The 22,260-nt window shown below is 37.9% G+C and overlaps 1 protein-coding gene across 5 annotated transcripts in view; it reads left to right on the top strand.

Annotated features, from left to right (window-relative positions):
• TPH1 (tryptophan hydroxylase 1) overlaps positions 1-22,260 on the top strand; it is a 29,374-nt gene that overhangs the window by 2,284 nt on the left and 4,830 nt on the right. For all 5 annotated transcript variants that reach the window (XM_017870198.1, XM_017870194.1, XM_017870186.1 and 2 more), the window contains 8 exons: positions 3,893-4,035; positions 8,533-8,716; positions 11,319-11,419; positions 14,795-14,862; positions 15,013-15,209; positions 18,336-18,471; positions 19,259-19,385; positions 20,985-21,080. In XM_017870198.1, the coding sequence (XP_017725687.1) occupies positions 3,919-4,035; positions 8,533-8,716; positions 11,319-11,419; positions 14,795-14,862; positions 15,013-15,209; positions 18,336-18,471; positions 19,259-19,385; positions 20,985-21,080 (1,026 nt within the window). In that variant the 5' untranslated portion in view covers positions 3,893-3,918. The remainder of the gene's footprint in view (positions 1-3,892; positions 4,036-8,532; positions 8,717-11,318; positions 11,420-14,794; positions 14,863-15,012; positions 15,210-18,335; positions 18,472-19,258; positions 19,386-20,984; positions 21,081-22,260) is intronic.

Genomic DNA, 22,260 nt, shown 5'->3' with positions numbered 1-22,260 from the left:
CAAGCTAATTTTTGTATTGTTAGTAGAGACGGGGTTTCACCACATTGGCCAGGATGGTCTCAATCTCTTGACCTCGTGATTCGCCCACCTCAGCCTCCTAAAGTGCTGGGATTACAGGTGTGAGGCCCCCCCATCTTTTTTTTTTTTTTTTTTTGAGACGGGGTCTCGCTCTATCGCCCAGGCTGGAGTGTGCAGTGGCCGGATCTCAGCTCACTGCAAGCTCCGCCTCCCGGGTTTACGCCATTCTCCTGCCTCAGCCTCCCAAGTAGCTGGGACTACAGGCTCCCGCCACCTCGCCCGGCTAGTTTTTTGTATTTTTTAGTAGAGACGGGGTTTACACGGTGTTAGCCAGGATGGTCTCGATCTCCTGACCTCGTGATCCACCCGTCTCGGCCTCCCAAAGTGCTGGGATTACAGGCTTGAGCCACCGCGCCCGGCCGCCACTCACATCTTAATATAATAATGTATGTCTTTAAATAAATCAAAATAATATAAATGCCTTGCATATCATAAATTTCAATTAATGTATCCTTCACCCTCCTCTCCCCACACCCTTTAAGGAGATGTTGGCACAAAGCTTGATCCATTCAAGAATCAGGTAAAGAAAATAATTGTGAACCCTAAAGGGATGGAGCCATGACTGTTAGTACCTTCTCACAATAGCAACTTCCAGGAGAGCTTAGGAGCCAGTTTTGAAAATTGAAGGAAATCCTCATTTTTTTTTTTTTTAAGAGACGGGGCTTTACTCTGTCACCCAGGCTGGACTGCAGTGGCATGATCATGGATCACTGCAGCCTAGAACTCCTGGGCTCAAGTAAGCCTCCTGCCTCAGCCTCCCTCCCTAGTAGCCGGGACTGCAGGTGAAAGCCACTATGCCCGGCTAACTTAAACAATTTTTGTTGTTGTTGTTGTTCATACAGCATCTCACTATGTTGCCCAGACTCTTCATAATAGTTTTTGTTGTTGTTGTCGTTTGTCTGTTTGTTTGTTTTGAGATGGAGTCTCACTCTGTTGGCCAGCCAGAGTGCAGTGGCACGATCTTGGCTCCCTGCAAACTCTGCCGCCTGGGTTCAAATGATTTTTGTGCCTTAGTCTCCCGAGTAGCTGGGATTACAGGCATGTGTCATCATGCCAGGCTAATTTTTGTATTTTTAGTAGAGACAGTTTTTCACCATGTTGGCGAGGCTGGTCTTCAACTCCTGACCTCAAGTGATCCACCCGCTTTGGCTTTCCAATGTGCTGGGATTACAGGCATGAGCTACTGCGGCTGGCCTCATATAGTTTCATATGAAGAGTTTTATTCCAAGCTCCAAGAGATTGTTGAAAGACAAATTATCAGAAGATCTAGAATTCTGTTGGTGTTACCACTGACTGGAAAAAATCAGTGGTAACTTTTCTTTACTGTTCCCTGATACTTGCTCCCAGTTCTTAAAGCTGATGTACATGATGAAGCTAGTGGTTGGCCAGGAAATAGCTTATATTTGCAGAATCCTCTTCCTTCTGCATGTCATGGTGACGGTATCAGGAAACATGAGGACTCAGTAAATACAGGCTAACTCAGTACATTTTACTTTGGGGTCTTTGTCTATTTGTTTGCAAAAAAACTGCTGAATTGTTTGCTTGAGATTTGGAATTTAATACACTTTAGGGATTTTATAATAAATTAATGAAACTGAAATCACCTTGATATAAAACAATACTGACATTTTATATCATAAAGCAACTTTTCCACATGCTTGCTATTATAAGAAATATGTTAATCATCTTGTAAAATGCCTAATTCCTAGGGCAAGAAAAATTCTTAGCCAGAGGTGTTTAGAATGTCTATTTCATTACTTTAACATTTTCTCTTTTTTTGAAGACTGGAAAATTTGGGACATATTCCCCATTATTTGAGATAATACTTATTGAGTACTTAGTGTAGGTTAGCAACTGTTCCAAGAGTTTTATATAAATTATAACTATTTAATTCTCATAACAATAAGTTTATATATATTTAATCCTCCTTATAATCATGAGAGTGGTGTTGATTATCCTCCCTCTAAGTTTGCAAATAAAGAGATTGATACTCATAAAGATTATGACTTGCCTAGATGGATTTACAGAAAGATTTATTACTAGCAATTTGTTATATTATTTTGCATCTCTCTTATTGTTTACATTTGCACACTATAGGACAACGTCACCCATACTCTGTGTTTAATAAGAAAAGTCAATCTGTGAGTGGTAATTGAATGGGTAACAAACATTTCTGAAGGTTTTCATATCCCTAAAAGCATTTTGAGAATGCTTATCTGAGACCATCCCTGAATTTTTAGCCCCCGAGTCACCAATTTGGTATTTTCTGTTTATACTTAAGTTTACCTTGAGAAATGGTCACTTCCTTTGAAGTGGAAAATCTCATAAGATCTTTTGCTTCTCATCCATAAATCCTTTCTCAGCAGAGACTCATGGATGGGCTAGAAGCTGTATTCAGTCATCTTTAGAAGCACATGGGATATTGATCAAAGAGGTGGGGAGGTGGGGAGATGGGAAGGTGAGGGGTGGTTGAGCGTACTCCTTGGGTATCATGGCTGGGATCTCAGTGTCCCTTCTCTTCTGCTTCTTTGTACTTATTGAGAAGTCTGTCTTCCATTTTCTCCTTCCCCATAAACAAGTGTGTGAATTCTTTGGAGACAAAGAATTGTTTTAAAATTTTTACTTTTCTTTAAAAGTAAAATTTTAAATTTCTTTAAAATTTTACTATTCTTGTTTTAAAAGTTTTACTGCCCTAACTTTGACTGTGGTGCTTTACACATGTGAATGTGTTGGGTTGAAATTTTATTCATTTTACCATTAGTAATTGTTTGAATCACAGAAAAATCCACATAATTATTCAGTTTAACTGGCTATTTAGTTTTATAGCATTTGAAGTAGAAATTGTTTTAATTCTAGAGACTAATTTGGCATAATTTAAAAATCTTCATAGTTTTGGGAACTTGAACCCAATGAATTCATAAATGTTGGTTAAATTTTGAATTATGTGTCTCTAACTCTTCTTGGTACCTGAAATATCCTAGTTTCTTCCATGAGGAAAATCTCAGAATAGCACGCCACATTATGGTGTTTTACAACGAGTGGGAATTTTGTATGTTACGAGTTCCGGTAGCTGTTTGGTAACTTAGTTTTATATTAGAAAGGTTAAGTAGCATGCCCGAGGTCATACACTGATAAACATGAGGCCAGTAATTAGATATATCTGACTTCACATTCCACATATTTCCTTACACTGTTTTGCAGTGTAAATAAGTGGTTGAGAAGATACCAAAGTAGATATCTGGTTCATCTTCTGAGAAGCAGAGCTAGAATTCTCCTGGCTAGCAGTTATCCATCTAATGCACATATGTCTAGAGCTGGCCAGGCCTTTAGTTTACAAAATAAATAGAAAGCCTTGTCCCCACTCTGGAGGAGCTTGCTGCCTTGTCAGAAGGTGAGATATGTTCAAATAAAACATTTGGGGAAACCATTTGAGACCTGGTATAATGAAGTGCTAAGATTGTGGACAGGGCGGGGAGGAAGTAGGCCTTCTTGACTAGTTCAGGCTACAATAGTTGGAAAGACTACAAGAAGCCAGCAGGCTTGAGTCATGCCCTAAAAGAGGGATTGGTTTAGAAAAACACGAAAGGGAACTACTAACATGTATCGTGTGCCTATTCTGTTCTAGGCAGGTGTCAGGCGAAGTTTCATCTTATTTTGGTCTCACTAGATTCTTGCAAAGCTTATCTGCATATCTAGGTTCTATAAAAGGTTAAGAAACTGAAGCTTCCAGAAGTAAATTAGGCCTTAGTTATCAAATATTGTCTGCATTGTGCACCTTCTTTTTTAGCCCTTTGTCTTTGTTTTCATACTTTAGTTTTAGAGAATTACTCCAAATTCATCATGATTGAAGACAATAAGGAGAACAAAGACCATTCCTTAGAAAGGGGAAGAGCAAGTCTCATTTTTTCCTTAAAGAATGAAGTTGGAGGACTTATAAAAGCCCTGAAAATATTTCAGGTAAGTATTTTCCATATTTTTGCACAAAATTCTTCTAGAAATGAATCTCTAAAACTGTATTTAAAATACAGAGCAACATAGCAAGACCCCATCTCTTAAAAAAAAAAACAAAAACAAATTTAGCTGGGTGAGGTGGTGGACACCTGTAGCTCCAGCTACCTGGGAGGCTGGGGTGGGAGAATTGCTTGAGTCCAGGAGTCCAAGGTTACAGTGAGTGAGCTATGATCACACCACTACACTCTAGCCTGGGTATAGATTTTTTTTCTCTCTCTCTCTCTATATGTACCTGTTTATCATAACTATGAAGTTCTATATTTTTATATACATATACATATATAAATATATGATAAATTATTGCAAATTCTTCGGAGGTGGAGTACAAACATTTGTTAAGAACTTGCATTTCTAAAATAGTGCTGAATTCTAACAAGGGATACAAACAATTTACAGAAGAAGAGATACAAATAGCTACTTTGGGAAATGGGGGAGAAAAAATTCACTTCATAGATTTTAGAGAAGCAAATTTTAATTTTAATAAAGTATTAAAATTTTATTGATATTTAATCAGACATTTTTAATTATATACTTGAGATTTAATGATATAGTCATAGTATATTTAATGATATTATTTTCATGTAGCAAAGATTCTATAGTGACACTGTCCCCTACTGTCAGAGCTTCATTGCATTGGAGGTGCATTACCCTCCAATGCACCTTTGGCACGAGGGTAAATTTGTGTACCATGTAGGGAAACTATCTGGTAATATGGATTATGAGCCTTAAAATGTTCATACTTTTGACCCATAATTCTAATTTCATAAATCTGTCTTAAAAATATGGATCAGTCAAGCAGAACATGAATATTTATTGAGTCCTTACTATGTGTCAGGTACCACACCAGACACTAAGGATGTGGAGCTGGATGAAGTAAACACAGTGCCTGTTCTCACAGAGTATATAATCTAGTGGGGAAGGCAACACTAAACAAACAACTGCTATAAGTGAATAATTACTATGTGTAAAGTGACATGAAACAGAAGTACCAGATATTGTGATATTGAACTTGGGGGCCCTAACTGAGTTTAAGGGCTCAGGGACACACAAAGATGTATTGTTTATAGGAACTAAAAATTATAAATAATCCACTTGTCCTAATATAGGGGATGTTGAATTGTGCTAGCGGAACACCACTGTGGTTAAGCTCTGGTCTCCAGAGACAGACCACCTGAATTCAAATCCTTGCGCTGTCACTGATTACCTGGGTGGTCGTGGGCAAACTGATTAATCTCTCCACACTTCAGGATTTATGTCCATAAAATGAGAACTGTACCTACATCACAGGGTCATTGTGAGCATTAGTACAGTTAATATCTCTAAAGTGCTTAGGATGGTACAGTACAAAGTAAGTGATCAATAGATGTTAGCTATGTTAAAAATCATATGACATACTATTATATAGCTGTTTGCAAAGAATATTTCAAAGAATTAAAAATCTGAAATATAGATAGTCTAGAAGAGCTTGTAATGAAAAGCATCAGTTTTCTTACCTAACACGTACCATATTCTCAGTCCCACTCCCCACAGGCAACCTCTTTTAACTATTTCCGGCCTTTAGTTTTTTTGGTGGTGAGTTTGTGAAACCTGAACATTGCTCTTATATGTCTTTTCGAGTTATCAACTTCACACTATATTCATTTACTTTCTATTATGAACAATGATACTGATACCACCTCCCTCCCTTCCCTCTCCCAGTCCTTCCAAATCTGATAATTGTATTATTACTTTTAGCTGTTCTATTGATTACTTTTGAGTCTTTAAATAAAATACCTGTGTGTCTTCTTCCATCAACTTTTTAAATTTAATTTTTAATCAAAAAATAATTGTGCATAGCTTAAGAACAACTCAACCCATACCATAAAACATATTTTTAAAAAAGCAGTCTTTTGCTCCATCTCTCTTCATTCCTAAGTTCCATTTAATTTTTTTGCAACCTTATGTGCAGAAGCTTGAGTTAATCACACTCATTAAATCACGTGTACACTATCATTGTTGATTTGTGCGACCTGTTCCTGTTTTATTTAATTCTTCAAGTCTATCTCCATTTCTCTCTTCTGATAGAGAACTGCTCTCGTATGTTTGATATATACATTGAATTACTTTTATCTACACTTCAGAATATGTAGTTTTTGTGCGTGCATATATTCGTAATTTATATAATCATATTGTGCGATAAAGATTCTTTTTCCCATGCAGCACTGTGTTCTTAAGACCTGTGCACACTGTTGTGTGAACATCTCATTCATTCTTCTAACTGCTACATGGTATTCTCCGGGTATGTCTCCATCCATTTTACTTATCCCCCACCTTGTGGAGGCAACCATTTTCAACTCTTTAGACTATTTTTCTAATATTTCCTTCCACACTTATAAATTATATGCTTATTCTGCTTCTACTTCTTGATTTCTAAAATTATAGATAATTATCTATTGATTTTCAACAATGAAGCAAAAATTTAGGTTTCTTGACACAACTCCCCTTCCGATGGCCTCTTCAACTTCCTTTCCACTCGTCTTCCCAATGCATTTGTGTCCCGGTTTTTGGCTCTGTCAATCTTTAATGTTTTTATTATTAAGATTATGTAAATACTGTTTGAAGAAGAGCCATATAATCCACCTTTGTGACTCTTCCTTTCTTGTGCAAGAGGATTACAGCATAGTGTTTAAATGCATGGACTGTGGACCTGGACAGCCTAGATTTGAATTCTGGCTCTGACACTTGTCTCCTGTGTGCTTCTAGCCAAACTGCTTAACCTCTCTATGCGTCTGTTTCTGTAATTGAAATGACGGATAGGGAATGTTTCACGTACTAATTCTACTTTATCTGAATTTTCCAGACTGTGTTTTTCTTCCAGATGAACTTTGAAATTATTTAATTACATTTCCTCACCAAATTCCATTGAGATTTAAATTTAGGAACAATTGACGTTTTGTATCTTTTATTTTTTCCTCTGAAAACATAGTTTGGCTTTATATTTATTCAAGTCATCATTTAGAAAATATTTACAAATGCATTATTAATGTAAAAATGTATAAGAAATAGATGAAATGAAACTCTTCTCTATACCTGATCAATCCCAGTATATTTTATAACTGACTTCTATTGATTCCGTGATAAATTCTATGTTCCCAGATAACCCTGCCTATTCTAATTTCCTAACATCCTCAGTCACTCACTCCTCTTTCTTGTTAGCTCACGTTCCCTGAATTTTTTTTTTTTTTAAGAAAGGGTCTCACTCTGTCACCCAGGCTAGAGTGCAGTGGCACAATCACGGCTCACTGTAGCATTAACCTCCTGGGCTTGAGTGACCCTCCCACCTCAGTATCCCAAGTAGCTGGGACTTATGGTGTGTGCCACTACACCTGGCTAATTTATTATTTTTTTGTAGAGACGGGGTCTTGCTACGTGGTCCAGGTTGGTCTTGAACTCCTGGGCTTAAGTGATTTTTCCACCTTGGCCTCCCAAAGTGTTGGAATTACAGGCGTGAGCCACCACGCCTGACCTATTCTATCTATTCTTTAAGATTCATTAAGTTCCCGCCTGCTCCATGAAACTTTCTACTCTCTCTTAAGTCGTAATGCTTTTCCCTTTGCCGAGCATCTGCATCTGAACACTCTTTACTTTATTTTCTTAATCTTCCGTGTGTTAGCCAACTAGAATGTAAATACCTTTATGTCTTTCCTTTATATTCTTCGCAGCTCTCACCTAGTTGCATGGGTGTTCATTAAGTTATTTTAGGATGCACTGGTTAGTATTGGAGATTATCTGCTCTAACTTTCTCATTTTTTTAGATGAAAAAACTATTGGGTGATTGGTTCTCATGTTTCATTATCATGTCCCCAGCACTCTTCCTCAGCTACCCAAATTGGAAAGAGAACATACCCTCTTCCCACACTTCTACACACAGCACCCCCATCTTAGGCTGACTTGGAAGAGGTCAGAAGAGGAGATCTGGTTCAGCTGTTACTAAGAATGTAGCTTAAGAGATTTGAGGTATTAAATACTCTGTGCTCAAGCTGTTCATCTAATTTTATTAAATGAATTTTTGAAAGGGAAACTCTTCTTTCTCCAGGACTAACATTGGTATCATTTTTTGAAAACTAGCTTTTATTTATGAGAATTTTCAAAAGATTCCTCTTTGCCAGGAAACTTAATAATATTTTAATTTGAATTCTGATTAATTCTGACAATCTGAAGGACCTCTAGTGTGTGTTATTTTATTGGTTTCTGGAGGGTGGGATGAATTTTGAAAACTTTTCTGACCAGTACATAATTTTTAAGAAGGAATGATTTTGTTGTTGGCAGCACTAAAACAGCCTTTTCCCTTTAGCTGTTCTGAGAAGTCTGAATCTGATTTTTAGTGGTAATGAAAGTAGCCTGCTCAAAGACTATTAACATTTGAGGCAGTTACATGAAATCTTTACCCTGTGCTTTACACAGGAGAAGCATGTGAATCTGTTACATATCGAGTCCCGAAAATCAAAAAGAAGAAACTCAGAATTTGAGATTTTTGTTGACTGTGACATCAACAGAGAACAATTGAATGATATTTTTCATCTGCTAAAGTCTCATACCAATGTTCTCTCTGTGAATACACCAGATAATTTTACTGTGAAGGAAGATGGTAAGTTCGAAAGGTGAAAATACTACTTAGAAGATGAAACACCAGATGTGTGTTCAATCTTATATTTATCTTGAAAACATGAAAATAATAAAACACAATCTCTCCAAATTGCTTATAGTCTGGTATTGAAGGGAACACAAAATATAGTTGTTCAAGATACCAAAGAAAAATTATAAAGCAACATTTGATCTAGTGTGAGAGAAATGAAAAAGAAAATCTTGAGTATAAGAAACAGCTGGGTGTGCTGGCTCATGCCTGTAATCCCTGCACTTTGGGAAGCCAAGGCAGACTCGCTTAAGTCCAGGAGTTCAAGACCAGACTGGGCAACATGGAGAGACCCAGTCTCTGCAAAAAATACAAAAATTAGCCAGGTGTGGTGGCATGCACCTATGGTTCCAGCTACTCTGGAGGCTGAGGTGGGAGGATCACCTGAGCCTAGGAGGTTGAGGCTGTAGAGCCGAGCTGAGATCATGCCACTGCACTCCAGTTTGGGTGACAGAGCAAGACCCTGTCAAAAAAAAAAAAGAAAGGAAAGAAAGAAAGAAAGAAAGAAAGAAAGAAGGCAGGAAGGCAGGCAGAAAGAAAAAAAGAAAGAAAGAATGAAAGAAAGAAAGAATGAAAGAAAGAAAGAAAGAAGAAAGACAACACAATTTGGCATATTCAGGGATTGATTATCTCTCATTCCAAAGCATCAACATTTCTTGATTTGAAAAACCTCTAATTCACAATCCCTGAGCACTTAGTAAGTCTCATAAGACTTGGCATCTAGCAGATAGTAAATGAATATTTAAATTTGTTGCAAATTTTGACAGTTGCTGACAACTATGAAATGACACACAATATGTATAGCAGGGGAATCATCCACGGCCTGTTAGGAACCAGGCTGCACAGCTGCAGTGGGCAGCAGGTCCGGCGAGCCTTACCGCCTGAGCTCTGTCTAGGAGTGTGAACCCTATTGTGAACCACGTGTGCGAGGGATCTAGGTTGTGTGTTTCTTATGAGAATCCAATGCCTGATGAAACCATCTCCCGCCTCCCCATTCTTGGAAAAATTGTCTTCCACAAAACCACTTCCTGGTGCCAAAAAGGCCAGGAACAACTGATGTACAGCATTCCTTCCAAAAGCAAATGAGAAAGCAGTAAAGCCTTCTAAAGTTTCAGATACTCAGGTAGCAAAGATAAAGGTTAAGATCTCTACTGGTGAAAACATCCTTGAAGTTCACTCGAGGCAAAAGACAAATGGATAATTTAGGTACATTTTATATATGGTACTCAATCTAAAATAATCTCTTCAGATTCTGTCCACAATATTTAAGGTGTAATCAGGACTGCTATTCATCTACTATGCGTTTGTACAGCTATATAATTATTAAAATACTGATATATCTCCACTTCTGGCTGGCAGAGAGCTGCTTCCCCAAGTCCCTTGAGGGCTCTTCACCATGCCTGAAGCCTCTGTTGCTCCAGAGACCGCCCCCCCCCACCAGGAAATCCCACACCCATCATTAACAACTAAAGGGTTAACACTTTGCAGAGCAGAAGCCTGGGACTCTGCTGATGTCTATTTTGGGTGATTACTGCTCCTGTTGTATTTGTTGTTAAATCCCTTGAATATCACTCCTGGGTATGTTAGAAAGAGCAATATGCTGGGGCAAGAAGAGCTGAGTTCTAGTCCTCTGTCTTCCAAGAGGAGTGCATTACCTAGGGTAAATTACCTCTCTGGAATTTGATTACCTCATCTGTAAAATGCAGAGGTGTATAGATGACTAAATAGTTCAGTTGATACACCAGCCTTGTGACAGATATTTCTACTAAGAAATAAGGATACAAAAGATACAGTCTCCACCCTACAGTTGTTTCCAGTCTTTCATGTAAGACAGACATATAAACAGGTACATTATAATAAAACGTAGTAAAAGCCTTTAGAGAGAGACATAAAGTCACAGGAACCCAGGGAACAGATAATTAGCTCTGTCTACAGGGTCAGGGAAGGCTTTGCGGAATGAGAAGATCTCATTAGATTTGGGTCTTGAAGTATATGAAGGATATTCTCAGGAAAACAGAAGGGCAGGGTGGGGCAGGCAATGGGAGTGGAATAGCTATTCCAGACAGAAGAGTAGCATTTATAAAACCCCATGGTCTTATAGGGCTTGTGTGTCTGAGGAATGGTGAGAAGATCAAGGTGGCAAAGACAAATGATTTCTAAGACCTTTTCCACTGGCAAAAATAAATAAAATTTTTATTAAGTTTGTACCTTGGTCTATAAATAAAGTTGTGCATCTTTTTTCTGCTTTTGTAGAATAACTAAATATGTAGCTTAAGCATTTTTAAAACTTTTAGTCTGTTTCTAAAGTACAGTATTTCTCCAAAACTTAGAACATCAATCTGAAGACTCAAAAAAAAATTAAAGTTCAGAAATTTTGAATAAATTTTACTTTTTAGAAATAGGGCAATTTACTTAACTTGTACAAATCTTGCCTTGATGTACAACCTTAAATTAAAACTCTCATCCAATTGAATTTTATTTTTCTTTTTTTTTTGTTTTAAAAATGTCTCTTCAACTTTTAGTGTTTTTTTTTTTTTTTTTTTTTTTTAATTTTCAGGTATGGAAACTGTTCCTTGGTTTCCAAAGAAGATTTCTGACCTGGACCGTTGTGCCAACAGAGTTCTGATGTATGGATCTGAACTAGATGCAGACCATCCTGTAAGTATTTTCTTTTTTTTTTTTTAAGACCAAGTCTTGCTCTGTTGCCCAGGCTGGAGTGCAGTGGCACGATCTAGGCTTACTGCAACCTCTGCCTCTCGGGTTCGAGTGATTCTCCTGCCTCAGCCTCCCAAGTACTGGGATTACAGGTGCCCACCACCACACCAGCTAATTTTTGTATTTTTAGTAGAGACGGGGTTTCACCATGTTGGCCAGGCTGGTCTCAAACTCCCAACCTCAGGTGTTCCACCCGCCTCGGTCTCCCAAAGTGCTGGGATAACAGACATAAGCTAGCACCCTGTAAGTATTTTTAATAAATATATTTATAAAACAATTCAAAGCAAACTAAAATTAAGGGCAACTTTTAGAGAAAGTGTTTTTTTCTAGACTAAATGAGATATTGTTTTAATCAAGATTTCAACAAGTGTTAGTAGACCTCTATATTGGTGGAATTGAGACTAACTGCCTGAAAAACGTAGAGCTTCATTTGTTCCAAAATATCTGTCCCATGCCCAGCATTCCTATTATTAAGAGCTATTCAAAAGGTTATACTAAAATGAAGATAGCATCTGCAGTTTTTATTTAAATGGGCATGGGTTATTGGACAGGGAGATAAGTAAAAGCGGGCCAGAGAAAGACTTGCCACCCACACTGCCCAGCATGATTGGTTTATTAGGCAGTTGATGAACTAGGAAGTTGTTTCCTGAGAAAATTGTACAGTACAGGCAAGAGTTGGAGAATTAGTAAATCTAGAGCATTTCTGGGAGGGGAGGAGAGAAGAGAGTGCGATTGTGAAGTTGAACAGACCAGGGCTTTAATGTAGCTTCTCTCACGTGTTAGCTGTGTGAACGTGACCTTTGTATACTACCTTAGACAGCCACCAGATGATGTATCCAATTATTTTATAATCTTATTGAGTAACGATTGCAATTAATTGCAGTACTTGCCAGAAGGGAGCATGTAGTCTAGTTGAAAAGCTAAAGCACACATATATTAACAAACACACACAAGATAAAATATAAAAAGCACACTATGTGAAAATTTTGCTTCATGAAAAAATTGCCTCAAAATGTACATAAGAGAGCAAACACTTCTAGCTGAAGAGATCAGAGAAAGGCAACATTTCAACTGGGCCTTAAAAGATTTCAGCAGATAAGAGATGGAAAGGAAGAACAATTCAGGAGGGAACAGTATGAACAAAGGTTCAGAGGCAAGAAAATCTGGGGCATGTTTATGGAAAGGTGAGTACATCAGTTTTACTGATCTACCAAGTCCTGCTGATTTTCACCTCCTAGGTATTTCTTAAATGTGTTCCTTATTCATCCCTACGACCACATCCCTTAACTGGTCTTCCTTCCTCTAGCCTTGTCATCTTCAAACACCTCCTCCTTATCCTCATTAGAATGATCTAAAACCTCAATATGACTATTATTCATCTTCTCTCTTAAAAATCACCAATGGCTCCTAGGTACATACTTAAAAGAATTGAAAATATATGTCCATACAAAAACATATACACAAATGATTGTAGCAGCATTATTCATAATAGCAAAAATGTGGAAACAACCCAAATGTCCATTTACTGATAAATAGATGAAGTATGGTATATTTATATAAGCAAATATCATTGGCCGTAAAAAGAGATGGAACACTGGTATGTGCCGCAACATAGATGAACCTTGAAAACATTATGGCAAATGAAAGAAGCTAGTCACAAAAGGTCCCGTATTGTATGATTCCATTTATATGAAATGTCCAGAACAGAAAAATACATAGAAACAGACAGTGGATTACTGGTTGCCAGGAGCTGGGGAGGGTTGGGGTGGAGAGCATGGTGTTTTTTTGGGGGGGACAAAATCTTTCTGAAATTAGATGGTGGAGATGGTTGTTTAACTCTGTGGACATCTAAAAACCACTGAATGGTTATTTTATGGTATGTGAATTATACCTCAATAAAGTTGTTATTCAAAAAACACCAGTGGGTTCCCAATACCCACGGCTAAACTCCAAGCTCCTTAATGGACCTTTAATTTGCAGACCCCAACTAGTTTCAACATGCTCCGCCTTGCTCTCCAAGTTTGAGCAACATGAGGTTGCTTGTATTTTCTTAGGCACAACATGCTGGGTTTGTTTGTTTGTTTGTTTGTTTTAATCACTGTGCTATTTCCCCTCCTCTTTTGTGTCTTAGCTTGAGAGTAATCACTGGGAATCCTTCCCTGAACCACACAGTCGTTTTAAGTGTGCGTGCCGTTCTGTACATATCTGTGCAATATGATGAGACACTTATTGTATCATTTTACAATAACAGGTTCATGTAAACTCCTTTAAGCCCCAGACTGCTTTGTTCATATTTGTTTTTCCAGATTTTAGCACAAATCATAGTAAATCTGTGCTCCCTCATAGATCTGTGTTAAAGAGATGAGTCTCATTCTCTCTTTTCAGGTGTCCTCTTCTTTCCCATTGTTTACATTTTTGGCTATTTTCTCCTGGGCTTTGATTTTTGATTTCTTATTTTGTTTTTTTTTTTTTTTTTATGATAGAGTCTCCCTCTATTGCCCAGGCTGGGGTGCAGTGGCACCACCATATCTCACTGCAGCCTAGAATTCCTGGGCTGAGCCATCCTCCTGTCTCAGCTTCCCAAGGAGCTGGGACAACAGGCATGCACCACCACACCTGGCTAGTTACAATTGTTATTTAATTTTTTTTTGTACAGGCAGCGTCTTGCTTTGTTGCCCAGGCTGGTCTCAAACTCCTGGGCTCAAGTGATTCGCCCTCGTAGGTCTCCCAAAGTGTTGAGATTACAGGTGTGAGCCACCACACTCAGCCATTTTGTCTAAAAAAAATTTTTTTCATGAGTATAAATTCTAATGTTACTATTTTGTCTGCTGTTTAAATCATCATTGTTTTTGCAAATGGCAAATATATTTGCATTTTGTGATAAAATCTAAGACTAGATTCAGTTAAGTCACTATTTCAAATATTAATTACTTTTTATTATTAATTACTATTATGGATAAATATAACTGAAGATATAGTCAAATGATTAAAGAAAAAAAACCCTCACCCTTGGAAAAGAGCCATGTATTTAACTGGGATGGTGGTTTCCTTATTCTTTAAACTGTTTTATCTTTGTAGCCACTACACTATCTTTGTATCCATTATATCTTTTATCTTTGTAGCTACTGGAGTATAAAGCTGTCATGTAACATTGACTTTAAAATAAAAATGATCATAAATCTCTAAATAATGCTTGCTCATAGTAGCAATTATGTAGCCCTTTAATGTAATAGCTCTAGCAATAATGAAATGTTTCCCAAATATCATTTGTCAAGTTTTCTTAGTATGGATATTTAAAAACATATCTTTAATTATCAGGGCTTCAAAGACAATGTCTACCGTAAACGTCGAAAGTATTTTGCGGACTTGGCTATGAACTATAAATAGTAAGTATATTTTTAAAAATGTAGCCAACTTTGAGATAATAAAATAAGTGAATAGAATAAATTGTGTTCATTTGGTAAGTAGAAAGTGAAATAAGTGCCATTATTTATTAAATGCTAATTCAAAACAACTCCTTCCCTTTATCTCATTAGTGGAGACCCCATTCCGAAGGTTGAATTCACTGAAGAGGAGATTAAGACCTGGGGAACCGTATTCCAAGAGCTCAACAAACTCTACCCAACCCATGCTTGCAGAGAATATCTCAAAAACTTGCCTTTGCTTTCTAAATATTGTGGATATCGGGAGGATAATATCCCACAATTGGAAGATGTTTCAAACTTTTTAAAAGGTAATAAGCTAATTAATTTTTTGTAAGGGGTTGCTGAACTCTGTTGATCATGACAGATTTTTTTTTTTTTTTTGAGACGGGAGTCCTCGCTCTGTTCGCCCAGGCTGGAGTTGCAGTGGCGCGTCTCGGCCTCACTGCAAACTCCCGCCTCTCGGCGTTCACGCCATTCTCCTGCGCTCGCTCCTGAGTAGCTGGGACTACAAGGCGCCCGCCACCGCGCCTCGGCTAATTTTTTTGCTATTTTTAGTAGAGACGGGGTTTCACCATGATCGGTCTCGATCTTCCTGAATCCTTGTGATCGCCCCGTCTCGGGCCCTCAATTGCTCGGGCATTCAGGCGTGAGGGGCCACGCCCGCCGGCCTTTTGTTTTTTTTTTTTTTTTTTTTTTTTTTTTTTTGAGCAGCAGTCTCGCTCTGTCGCCCGGACTGGAGTGCAGTGGCCGGATCTAAGCTCACTGCAAGCTCCGCCTTCCGGGTTTACGCCATTCTCCTGCCTCAGCCTCCCGAGGAGCTGGGACTACAGGCGCCCGCCACCTCGCCCGGCTAGTTTTTGTATTTTTTTTTAGTAGAGACGGGGTTTCACCGTGTTAGCCAGGATGGTCTCGATCTCCTGACCTCGTGATCCGCCCGTCTCGGCCTCCCAAAGTGCTGGGATTACAGGCTTTTTTTTTTTTTTTTGAGACAGAGTCTCTCTTTCTGTTGCCCAGGCTGGAGTACAGTGATGCTATCTTGGCTCACTGCAGCCTTTGCCTCCTGGGTTCAAGCGATTCTTCTGCCATGGCCTCCCAAAGTGCTGGGACTACAGGCACCTGCCATCACAGCCGGCTAATTTTTGTATTTTCAGTAGGGATGGGGTTTCGCCATGTTGGCCAGGTTGGTCTTGAACTTCTGACCTCAAGTGATCCACCCACCTCAGCCTCCCAAAGTGCTGGAATAACAGGCGTGAGCCACCGCGCCCGACAATGACAGCATTTTTAATAGAGGAATAAAACGTAGTGATATGGGAGGTCAGAATTTTCCCGTACTCTGTCCTGGTGTATTGGATCCAGGATTGGGCACCTCATTGAAGGATAATCATAACCTGCAGCCAAGGTAGAGGAAGGTGAGCAGGATTATAAGGAGATTTGAAATTGTATCACAAAGCAAAATTTGAAGAATTCTTAGGGTGTTTAACCTAGAGATTGAGGGGCTGTTATAGCTTTATTTAGATAGTTGGAAGGATCTTTATAACAGAGGGATCACTGTGCAACTCTAAAGTAAAGGACTGTTGGATAGAAACTTCAAGCTTTTGGCCCAGAATAGAGAATATCTTGTTAAAGAGTGATCTGAAAATAGAACAGGCTTATGAGATGGTTAGTTCCTCATCCGTGGGGATGTTTGTGCAAAAGCTCCACACCCATTTGCCAGGGATTTGGTAGAGGAGATTCAAACATCTTGGGGAAGGTTAAAGACCTTTTCCACATTAAGATTTTATAATTTTAGCAAGAAAAAAGATGGTGCTAGTAGAGACATAAACAAAGGGTAAGGACAATTTTGTTCCTTTTAGTTCTTTATATTTGTTTGGTCCAGGCCTCTTTACTGTTTTTCTAGCTAGTATAGGAAGTAAAAGGAGCAGTGATCTATCTCCAAGGGTTTACAGTATTTAAGAAGTATAAATTTTCCCTTTTATCTCAGTAGATAATCTCAGCAGATTACCATAGTGGAGAAAACAAAGAAGTTATGCTGTGACTGAAAAGAGTTTAGTTTCTTTCCATCATGGTCTGAAATTGCTGTCTTTTTGAGTTTCTTACGTAGACTTTAAAAATCTACATATCTATTTAACTCCTTAACAGTATTCAACAACTATACACAAAACTAGAAGAAATATACAGGAAAGAGCAATACAGTTTCTACAAGGGAAGAAATTATGTAATTGGTTTCTATAAAAACTAACTTTTGAAAAATAGTGATTAAGGATGATAGAGAACCAATGCATATAACATTGATAGACTTATAAAGATGGACAAATACACACTACAGAAATTGTAACATCAAATTTGCATGAGATTTGGAGGAAATGTTTTGTTATGCACACAAAACTGAAAGCTGTTCTCTTAGGGTCTGGAGCCTGGGCTGGCTGCAGAATGTGTTGCTGAAAATGCTTCAAGGTCAAATATCAAAGAGAAATCAAAACTAACAGAAAGTTCAAGCAAAAGTTGGAAGGGAATACCTGCACTATCAAAAATGGTAGACACTAGACACATTTGGTTTTTTAAAATTTAAATAACTAAAATAAATTTAAATCAAGAGGTTGGTTCCTCAGTCACACTAACCACATTTCAAATGCTCAGTGGCTACATGCAGCTAGTAGTTGCCTTACTGGACAACACAGATATGGAGCATTTCTATCACTATGGAACTTTTTACTGGACAGTGCAGTCTGCCCATCGGAATGGGAGCATCCAAACACAACACAGCTGGATGGAACTGGAATACCAGAGTTGTGAGGGTTTGAAATGAAGGCCAAGATTAGGGCTTACAGAGGTCTCCCAAGCCACTGAATCCTAGTGGCAGGCCTCTTTTGCAGTATGCATGCAGTCTTGGCTGTTAGGAGATGGAAGAGCACTATCCCGTTTAGATAAAAGAAAGGGACTACTTTACAAGAGATGGTACTGGCTAAAAATGGCACAGCTTCAAAAATGGCTCTGATTTAAATGAATATATCTTGTTAGTGAGTTTTAACAAAAAGAAGATATCTAGGAGATAGTATAAACCCTTTAGGGAGACAGCAAGGTGTTGTATGGCATGAGGAGATCTGAGTTGTCATTCTACCTTTATCAACTAATGTGTGGACTTCGGCACATTATTGAGTCTCTGAGCCTCCATTTCATAGTTGTCACAATAAGAAGAAACATCCTTAACTCATGTTGTAAACATGAAAGGAGATGTGATATGTAAAAGGTCTAACTCATTGCCTGGCCGTAGCAAGTGCTTAATAGTAATTAGTTGCCCTTAATATGCATATGATAAATTTTAGTTTCCATGTCCTCCATCAAAGTGTTACTTGGTGCCACCAGCAGAACTAAAATGCTGCAGTCAGGGGTCTATTCTGGTAAAGATTTTCTTTGTTTTCTCCTTTGCTTTGCAGAGCGTACAGGTTTTTCCATCCGTCCTGTGGCTGGTTACTTATCACCAAGAGATTTCTTATCAGGTTTAGCCTTTCGAGTTTTTCACTGCACTCAATATGTGAGACACAGTTCAGATCCCTTCTATACCCCAGAGCCGTAAGTACTTCTATTTCAGCCATGAATTCATCAAATAGTTATTTATAATAATGGCATCTGCCTTATGGTTTTTTTTTTTTTTCCTTTGGTTTGTGAGGATTAAATAAATTAGCATATGTGAAGCATTTAGAATGGCGCCTGGCATGAAATACATGTTCCATGCTCTATTATGTGTTAGCTATTATTATTATTAATTGACAACCTAGTAGGTGCTAGCTGCTATTCTGAGCATAGGGAATGTAACACTGAAAAAAATGAGAAAAAAATTTCTGCCTGCATAGAGCTTGTATTCCAGTGGGGGATATAGATAATAAACAAACCAGTAAATGTATGCAAATGTTGCATCGAGTGGTGATGAGTCCCATGGAGAAAAATAAAGCTGAGAAAGGGGGATGGAGGAGGGTGTAGGTGGGTGGGAGTGTGTGTGTGTGTGTGTGTATGTGTGTGTGTGTGTTGCTGTTTTGAAAAGGGTGATCAGGGAAGGCCTTGGTGAGAAGGTGATATTTGAGCAGAGATCTGATTTGGGTGTGTATGTGGCAGGGTTGGGAGGTGGGGGTGGCGTGTGGATGTCCATAGATATCTGATATGCACTTATATGTGTGTCTGTGAGTGGCCAAGGTTTTGAACCAAAATTGTTTCTTTATTTGGTTAGTGTCCTTTGTGATCCATTACCAAAGTAATATCACCCGATCATTAGAATAAAATATTGGATTGCGATTTGATTGAATGGTTGATTATGCACTTATGTTAAGCACTGCAGCGTGACAAACTTGTACCTCTGTTTCAGAGATACCTGCCATGAACTCTTAGGTCATGTCCCGCTTTTGGCTGAACCTAGTTTTGCCCAATTCTCCCAAGAAATTGGCTTGGCTTCTCTTGGCGCTTCAGAGGAGACTGTTCAAAAACTGGCAACGGTATAAATCTGGAATTAACTGTATAGATCACTCATTTTCACCTGGGGTAGGGTGTATGAGTATCTGTGTAGTTTAAAAGTACATATTCAGAATGACCATTAGAAAATTTGTCTTTGCCTGGAGGTTGCGGTGAGCCGAGATTGCGCCACTGCACTCCAGCCTGGGGGACAGAGTGAGACTCTGTCTCAAAAAAAAAAAAAAAAAAAAGAAGAAAAAAAGAGAGGAAAGGATAAAGAAGAGAAAAGAAAAGAAAGGAAAAGAAAATTTGTTTTCGTTCATAATCTTTAATTCAAATAACATTAAAGAAGGATGTAAAATTTTAAGGTTTATCAAAAGGAGACATGAGCTTTAAAAAAGGTAGAGAAAAACAAGATTACAATAATATGTTATCTATCTTTTATTTTCCAATAAAAAAGATAGGTTTCCTTAAAATTATGCTAAAACGTTTTTGAGTACTAGGTACAAGACACTGGGCTGGAAATACAAAGATGAGTAAGGCCTGGTTTCTACCTTTAAGGAGCTTATATACTGTTTGAGGAGACAATTATGTCAAATGAGATAGCCTGTAGCAAAGTTCAGCTTGCTCTGGGAGCATAGAGAACCTGGGGAAGTTTTCCTGGGAGAAGGACATCTGGATTAGCTGATGGAAAATGAGTGATGTGCTGAGCAAGGAAGGAAATGCATCTCAGGATAAGGGCACACAAGGAAAGACAAGGAGGTGCTTAATGTGTCTGGAGAAACAGCGAGAAGCGGGAGCAGAGTGTCCAAGCATGGGGAAGGCAGTGTGAAATAAGAAAGTGCTTCCAAAGCTGTGGTTTGGGGACCCTTGGGGTCCCTGAGACTCTTTTATGGGGTCCTTGAGGTCAAAATCATGCCTAGATGAAAGATCCATTCAAAGCACACAGTGGATTTTAATGTAACAGGCAGTTCATTGACATAATTCAGATCCCGCATTGCAGTTGAACTTTAAAAATCTCTACCCACTTGTTGAGTCTTCATGCAGGGTAAAAGAAGAATATCCACAATTATCCAAAAAAGATTATTAAAATATTCAACCTTTTCTAACTAGATAACTGCATGAGGCTGATATAACTCATGTACTCAAACAGTATATCCCAAAAGGTTAAATACAGAAGCAGACACGAGACTCCATCTGTACTCTGGCCAGACATTAAAAAGATTTATAACATTGTAAAACAATGCTACTTTTCTTACTTTTTTGTTTTGTATAATATAGTTATTTTTATTAAAATATTATTTATGTTACCATAAAATGAGTTTATTAAATTTTAAAATTAATTAGCAAGCATTTTCCCCTCAGTTTTAATTTTTAATATGGCTAATATAGATAGTGATAATCTACACATACATGCACAAAAAAGGCTTTGGGGTCCTCTAATTTTTAATAGTATGTAAAAGTCATCAGAACAGAAGCTTGAGAAGTACTGGTTTAGGATGAGGCCAGATGGTAGAAAGACTTGTGAACTGGACTGGGATTTTGGACTTTATTCTAGGGTATTTGGGTCAGTGACTAAGAACTGTAATTTGTTTTAAGTTGAATTCTTCAGTGTATGAGAATAATATTGATTTTTTTTGCAGTGCTACTTTTTTACTGTGGAGTTTGGTCTGTGTAAACAAGATGGACAGCTAAGAGTCTTTGGTGCTGGCTTACTTTCTTCTATCAGTGAACTCAAAGTAAGCGTTGCAAATCTTTGTATATAACCATATTCACCTAATACAATTGATAAAACCTGAAATAGTTTTTGGTTTTGAACAAGAGCTTACTATGGAAAATACTTGGGGGTGTCACTAATCATTACCTGAATGTATTTTTCTCTATTTCCCAATTATATATTGTATAATATAATCCAAATGTGTGTATGTATATATATACACACACACACACATATATATAAATCAGAATTTTATAAGGGCATCTATGGGGAACAGCAAACTACTTCTTTTGCTGGAGTATACTGTGGGTTGAATAGCGCTGTGGAAAATAAGTTTGGAATTGTAGGTTGGGCCATTGCATTAGTAATACACACACACATGAAATACTTTGATGTATTTCTGATATATATGAAATGGCATATATATAATATATTTTAAATAAGAAGTATTTTAAAGTCTTTGCTTACAAAGTCTTGCTGTTTCCTCATCATTTCTGATATACTAGGAATAACTTCTATAATTTCTATGGAATTCTTTGAGATTTATTATTCATTCAATGAATAAATAAACTCACGTTTGTTGAGTAATGAATGTATGTGAAACACCATCCAAGGTACTATCTTGCTTTCAGGGAGCACTTGATGGTGGGTATATGAGTCATATACAGGAATAACTAGTGTTGGGTAGAAAGTAGGTGACATAATACAGGAATAAGTAAGTAAAGATCCTTGGGTGACTTTTACACAAAGAAGAGAGGAAGAACAAAGCCATGGAGAGGATCGTGGGGGCATTTACAGGGTAGAGCAAGCCATTTCTTTTGCTGGAGTGCACTGTGGGTTGAATAGAGCTATAGAAAATAAGTTTGGTGGGGTTGTTTGTTTTTTTCTTTTATATTTGTTTGAGTTCTTTGTAGATTCTGGATATTAGCCGTTTGTCAGATGAGTAGATTGCAAAAATGTTCTCCCATTCTGTAGGTTGCCTGTTCACTCTGATGGTAGTTTCTTTTGCTGTGCAGAAGCTCTTTAGTTTAATTAGATCCCATTTGTCAATTTTGGCTTTTGCTGCCGTTGCTTTTGGTGTTTTAGACATGAAGTCCTTGCCTATGCCTATGTCCTGAATGGTACTACCTAGATTTTCTTCTAGGGTTTTTATGGTATTAGGTCTAACATTTAAGTCTCTAATCCATCTTGAATTAATCTTC

This window comes from Rhinopithecus bieti, unplaced genomic scaffold (genome assembly GCF_001698545.2).
Source record: "Rhinopithecus bieti isolate Rb0 unplaced genomic scaffold, ASM169854v2 scaffold_986, whole genome shotgun sequence".
Classification (NCBI taxonomy): domain Eukaryota; kingdom Metazoa; phylum Chordata; class Mammalia; order Primates; family Cercopithecidae; genus Rhinopithecus; species Rhinopithecus bieti.
This window is presented reverse-complemented; position numbering and strand designations above follow the sequence as displayed.